The 6,983-nt window shown below is 41.8% G+C and overlaps 1 protein-coding gene across 1 annotated transcript in view; it reads right to left on the bottom strand.

The window, feature by feature from the left end:
- The window catches only part of Heatr5a (HEAT repeat containing 5A), a 179,247-nt gene that overhangs the window by 15,707 nt on the left and 156,557 nt on the right, over window positions 1–6,983 (bottom strand). Inside the window, exon 33 of the mRNA XM_023721836.1 lies at window positions 494–648. Coding sequence (XP_023577604.1) covers window positions 494–648 — 155 coding nt within the window. The remainder of the gene's footprint in view (window positions 1–493; window positions 649–6,983) is intronic.

Raw genomic sequence — 6,983 nt, 5'->3', positions numbered from 1 at the left:
CGTAGTGATCCTCCTGTTTTCAGCCTCCCTAGGATTACATGTGTGCACCACCATGCTACCACCCATAGAATGGAAGAATAAATATCATTATTATCTGGTTTTATTATCACAAGAAGAAGCATTAATGCCAAATGTAAAAATAAAAAATTGTACTTTGATAGTTCTTTTTGGAGCTAGCAAAACTACAAAATTTTGCAAAAGTCTAAATATATTCTTATTACAAAGCCCTCTCTGGCTGGAGAGATGGCTCAATATTATGAATAAGTGCCTGCCAGGCAAGTACAATGTCCTGAGTTCAATCCCCAGTACTGTATTAAGGAAAAAAAAAAAAAGCAATGGGGCCAGGGAGATGGCTCAGTAGAATAAGCGCTGGCCTGGCAAGTGCAAGGGCCTAAGTTCAATCCCTGGTTCTGCAAAAACAAAACAAAACAAAACACCCCAAAAACAAACAAACAAAAAAACCCCAAACCCTGCTCTGCTAAAAGACACTTACCATGGTATTTTTTATCTCAAGAGTAGCTTTAAATTTCTCAATACAGCGATTCTGAAGGCATGGGATGGTCGTTACTTCCGGATTGGTAGACAAAATAAACACTGTGATAGCTGTCAGGAGACTGACTTCATCAAGATCTTCATGTGCTGCATCGACTGAAGAGAATCGATCTATTAGGACAGATCACATTTACAGCTTTGTGTACAAATGTGAAGCTGTCTTTGGTAGTAACAATGTCTTTGTATATGCAACAGATGCAGAGAATAAATACTGATTGACAAGATTTCACTTGACGATAGCCAAAAGGCCGAGAAGCAATTGACAAGACTAAGAACCTGGAAAATGTACATTTTAGATAATTCTATGGCTGAAAGTTAGCAAAGCAGTTATCTTCAAAGGCAAAACCATCAGTAAACACATTCACTAGTTTTGAGATCCTGGGCAGCTAAGTTTTTTTTTTTTTTCAGTTTTCTTATCTGTAAAATGGGAATAATAGTATTTACATTTTCACATTGATTTTGAGTTATGGTCTTTTTTTTTTATTTTTTGGCAGAACTGGGGATTGAACTCATGCCCTTGCACTTGCCATGCAAGTGCTCATTCTACTGAGCCATCTCCCCAGCCCCTGCTTTTGAGTTATGAAGAACAAATGAGTTAATCTATGTGAGACATTTAGGAAAAGGTAAGAGTTGCATTACCTGAAAGCATGCTATGTGATGTATTTAGAACATATGCTACATATAGTGCTTAATATGAATTAGCTAGTGTTCTATTAATAATTATTATCTTTCATTTTGGAGACAAGGTTATTGTATGTTGCTCAAGCTGGCCCTGAATTCCTATAATCTAATGACTCTCTTGCTTCAGCTTCTTGAGTAGATGGGACTACAGGAGTATGCTTTGGTAATTATTTTTTTCTTTACTAAAAGTATTTAGATAATACTTATACCAAGTAAAAATACCTTAGCACTTTTATACATACTTCTTTTTGGAACAGCAGAGAAAACCAGTAGACAAAATAGCTGTAAGACACAAGTGAATGAAGACTTTTGTATTAGAAGTAATCTTATACTGTGTCTCATTTTTCAAAGTCATACTCACTGAATAACTTAAATGAACCTATTCTGAAAAAATGTTACCCAACAAAGAAAAATGTGGCAAGTAGAACTTACTGAATTGTTTATGAGTGAACTGTTACTTATGAAAAATGACACTTATGTATAGTAGCTTTGGTGTTATGGTTTACAACTAAATTGCCTCCCAAAAGTCTCTGGTGTTTTTCTTTTAATGTATTTGGTACAGGGTATACAGGGTTTACAGGGTCTCACTATGTACATCAGACTCATAGTGATTCTCCTGTTTTTAGCTTTCCAAGCACTGGAATTACAGGCATGTGTCACCACGCCCAGTCTCAGCATGCCCCAGGGGCGGGCCGGCATGGCACACTGGGGATCAAACCCCAGCTGCTGTGCTCTGCCTAAGCAGGTACTTTAATCCACTAAGCTATATGGCTGGCCCTGTCTCTGGTGTTTGGAAGGTGAATGAATCATGGGGTGCTGTACTCGTCAGTAGATTCAGTCCTCGGTTGGAAGCTGTTCACTGGAATCCTGATTTGACGGGTATATTCTTGCCCCAGCTCCACCCTTTTGTCTTCTTCCTGGCCACCACTACACGGTTCCTTTCTCATGCTATTACACCATATTATTTTGCTTTGGAGCAGCCAACCAAGGACTGACTGTGGACCAAGACGGACTTTTCCTCCTGAGTTGCAAGCATCAGCCGTTTTGTTTCAGTGAAGGAAAGGCTGACTGGCACAGAAAATTGGTACCCAGAGTGAGATCACTGCTGTGATTGTATCTCATCAGGTGGTTTAGAAGCCTTTTGCTGGAGGAGTCTGGAAAGATTTGGAGATGGGCCAGAGAAGTCATAGAATACAACAGAGTCTGATGGATAATTCTGGTCAAAGGACAGAACCAGAATGCTGATAGAAATGAGGGCAGTAATAGTCAGGCTTAGGAGGGTTTTTTTTTTTTTTTTTTTTTTATTGGAATTTTTTTTCTGAAGGTTCTCAATAGGCAGCTCGGACTCATAGTGATCCTCTGGATTTCTGCCTCCCTAGTTCTGGGATTACAGGCATGCACCACCAAACCTGGACTCCAATGCTGGCTTGGTGCGCCCCGGGGGCAGGGCTGGTGCAGCAGGTGGTACCAGGGATCGAACCCTGGGCCCTGTGCTTATCTAAGTAAGTGTGTAGTCCACTGAGCTATAGCACCGGCCCTCAGGAGGTTTCAGTGACTAGAAGCCATGTGTGTTATTCTCTGGTGAAATTTTGTACCTGTATTGTGCCCATATCCTGAGCTTTGCAAGAGACTGAGATTAAAGGAAGGAGACTATGTGATTTGGTGTAGGAAATTTCAATATAACCCAACATTCAGGCCTTGGTATGCATACTGCTGGCTGCTTTCAGCTAGATTTGTAGTGAGACTAAGGAGCAGCAGAGTTGAGCCAAAAATATATAAAAATAGTTGTGGTACAGTGGGAAAGGAAGGGCCTTAAAATTGGGGTCTATGAAGGTTAAGAGAACATAGTTTTCAAAAAAGACCAGTATTAAAAAAAAGAAGCCAAGTACTCTGAACCAGCACAACAGGAAAGACCCCTTGGAGGCATCTCAGAATTAATCAGACTTCACCTTTCACAGGGATAAGGGTGCAAAATTGTATAGCTTTCCTCTGAAGAGTAAAGTTCCCTACTGGAGAAGGGCCACCTAGGGCAGTATTCTCTGACCTGTCTGGCACAAGGGACCAATTTCATGGAAGACAATTTTTCCATGAACAAAGTATGGGTAGGGAGGTAGTAGTTTTGAAATTAGATTCTTCTAAGAAGCACACAGCCTAGATCCCTCACATGCCTAGATCCCTCACATGTAGTACTGGTGCTCCTATGAGAATCCAATGTAATGCTGATGTAACAGGAGGCAGAGCTTAGGGGGTGATGTGAGTGATGAGGAGTGGCTATAAATACAGGTTAAACTTCATATGCTTGTGGCTATATAGCCCAATTCCCAAGAGGCCATGAACTGATCTGTTCATGGGGCTGGGGACTCCTGGGCCTAGGGAATTAGTTCCTATGATACGATTCACCGTGTTCATCCAGGCATTCAGAGGTCATTACAGCCATGGTTCAAGGGGGGCTGGCTACCACTGGAGCTGGTGGCAGAGCCTGATGTTATACAAATGGTGCTGGTTTTTCAGGCCTGCAGAATGCAAGAGCTGTAAGCCAGGAAGGGCTTATACCCAGATTTTAGAGTACCTGCAAAGCCGTCCTGACAGGGCAGTATGTGAAGCTGTGAGAATGAAGCTGAAGGGGCAGTGGAGATCCTAGGAATTTGGATGCCAGCAACATGGAATATTTGCTGAAGAAAGTCACAGGCTTCAAGCAAAGACACCAAGGGAGAGTCCACGTGAGTTGTAACCAGTAAAACCATAGGGATGGGCTACACTACAAGCCCTTTGGAGGTCATACCTCACTGTCATGCGTCCCAGATGCTAGATATGGAGCTATAGGATTTCATGTTTTCCCTGGTAGGTTTTGGTCTTACTTTGGTTCAGTTCCTTTCTATGCCACTAATTCTTTCTTTTGGAATAGAAATGTTCCTCTTGTGTCAATATGTTAGAAGTATTTAACTTTCTTTTGGGTTTGTACAGAGGCTTGAAGCTAAGAGTTGTTTTTTGTTTTGTTTTTCTTGAGACAGGGTCTTACTACATAGTTCAGCCTAGGCTACCTGAGTTCAAGGAAGGCCTTGAACTCAGGTAGCCTAGCCTGACCTCAAACTCATAGTAATATTCCTGTTTGAACCTCCCAAGTGCTGGGATTACATGTATGCACTATCACACCTGGCATCAAAACTAAGACTTGGCTTTAAATCTCAGAGCAGACTTCTCAAATTTAGCAAGTCGAGTTGTTAAGACTTTTGTCACTCTTAGAGATGGACTAAATGCACATTACACGAGATGGACATAAGCATTTTGGAGATAAAAGGCAGAAGTTACGTTTTAGATCTAGTTTTTTTTTTTTTTCTTTTTTTGCGGAACTGGGGATTGGACTCATGCCCTTGTGCTTGCCAGGGAAGCACTTATTCCACTGAGCCATCTCCCCAGCCCCAACATTTTAGATCTAAAATGACCCCCAAAAGTATTATTTTTGAATTATAAAGTGAGGACTACCATGCCTGATAAATGTCATGTGTTTAGAAGGTGACTAAATGATGGAGATGGAGGCGCTATATTCGCCAGTGACGAGCTCAGTGGCTGAGCACGCTGTTCAGAGGCAGGGCCTTGTTGGGAGTGGGTCACTATGGGCATGGCTCTTCCCTGTTCTCTGCTTCCTGGCCGCAAGGAGACAGGCAGCTTTTCTGCACCAGGCCATTTCTGCCTTGGATCTGGTAGATCATGCTCTGAGCCCACTGCAACTATAGCCTAAGATGGACCTTTCCTCCTCTGAACTGACAGTGCTAGGTGTTTGGCCCAGTGATGAGAAAAGGCTGACTGATGATTTGGTTGTATTTATGTAATAAACACTAAGTGCAAGCCTTCTTTTAGGCACTAAGAATATAATTTATACAGAGTATATGCTATATACAGGGAAGAAAATAAAATGAAACCATAAGAAGCAACCCAGGATAACTGACAATTGTGTGGTGAGAGAAAGTGCCTCTTTCCCCCTTTTTGGTACAGTATTAGCAAACAAACCCAGGGGCACTGCCACTGGGGGACACCCCCTCCCTCCCTGCCCCTTTTCGAGACAGTGTAAGCTGGCCTTGAACTCACTTATATAGTCCATGCTAGTCTCAAACTCACAGTGATCCTCCTGTCTCAGGCTCTCAAATGCTGGGATTACAGGTATGTGCCACCTTGCCCAGCTCCCCCAAACTTTCTTTACTTTTACTTTGATACAAGGTTTTCCTAAGTTGCCTGCACTAGGGTTAAACTTGTACTCTTCCTAGCTTGCTCTCCCACAGTGTTTAAGATTATAGGCCTGTGCTCAGTGGAATCTTGAGGAATATCTGAGCTGACACCTCAGAGAGATATGAGCAATTAAACGAAAACCTATGGATGGGGGCCAGCCAGATAGTTCAGTGGACTAAAGTGCATACTTAGGCAGGCGCAGTAACTGGGGTTCGATCTCTGCCCCTGGGGTATGCTGACAGCAAGTGAGACTGGGCATGGTGGCACGTGCCTATAATCCCAACTCTTGGGAGGTTGAATATAGGAGGATCACTAGGAGTCTGATCTGTGTAGTGAAACTCTGTATACTCTGTCCTAAATACAAAATTAAAAAAAAAAAAAAAAAAAAAAAGGGGGCTGGGGAGATGGCTCAGTGGACTAAGCACTTCCCTAGCAAGCACAAGGGCCTGAGTTCAATCCCAGGTTCTGCCAAAAAAAAGAAAAAAAAAAAGAAAGAAAACCTATGGATGAGTAGAATATATCTTACAAAGACACTTGAGTGTTTTCAAAGTATAATAAATATCTTATTTAAAAAAAATGTCTTATTATAAGTAACATTTAAAGTTAAAATGACAGGTATGTTATAAGCATTAAACATTTAACTCCCACAACAGACAGCACCATCAAACAGGTACTCTGCTTCCTTTTCCACTCTATGGATGAGAAACAGATATTTGGTCATTTTCCAACGCCATGTAATTAGCAAGGCAGACAGTTTGATTCCAGAGAGCAGTTATGTTGCTCCCCACATAGCAAATTTAATTTCAGTTATTTATGGCAACTTAAAACTGTTATACTTAGTTTAGTAAAACTATCTTTTTATTTTTCAGTGGGACAGCTTCTTAGGATTCTTTCCATTTCTTCTAAATTCTTAGATAGATGCAAAGTTCCCTTAGTATCAGTGGTATGGAGTAGCCTCTGTGGTAGGAAACTGAGGCCTCTTGTTGCTTACTAACTGTCTCAGTGAGTCACCCTGGAGATGGATTCTCTGGCTAGAGTCCTGGCCTGTGGCTTAACAGTCATCTCCTGAGACACACTAAGTCACAACCACTTGGCTAAGGTGCCCCTGAACCCCTAATGACAGAAGATAAATGTTTTAAGTCATTAAGTTTTGAGGCATTTGTTATATAGAATATATTTTTCTGTCATGATCAGTTCTTTTAACTTCTCTTAGTAATTGGTCTAAATTCTAAGTCCTACCTCATTCCCTCCAACACAACCAAAAACAAATATCAAAACCCCACAATACAGTACTTTGTGTATGTGAGAAAAGTGGCAAGCTCATTATAACCTTCAACATAAGAACCTATTGCTTGGGAACTTTCCAGAACGTGCTGAGAGGTGGAGGAGCGGCGGCTGCTCGACCTGCACACGACTACCCGCTCCTTCCTGTCTACCCAACCGCGGCCTAGCCCGCTCACCGCCTGTAGAAAATGGTGAAGGAAACGACTTATTACGATGTTTTGGGGGTCAAACCCAATGCTACC

The sequence above is a fragment of the Octodon degus genome, unplaced genomic scaffold, assembly GCF_000260255.1.
Source record: "Octodon degus isolate 3935 unplaced genomic scaffold, OctDeg1.0 scaffold00086, whole genome shotgun sequence".
Classification (NCBI taxonomy): domain Eukaryota; kingdom Metazoa; phylum Chordata; class Mammalia; order Rodentia; family Octodontidae; genus Octodon; species Octodon degus.
This window is presented reverse-complemented; position numbering and strand designations above follow the sequence as displayed.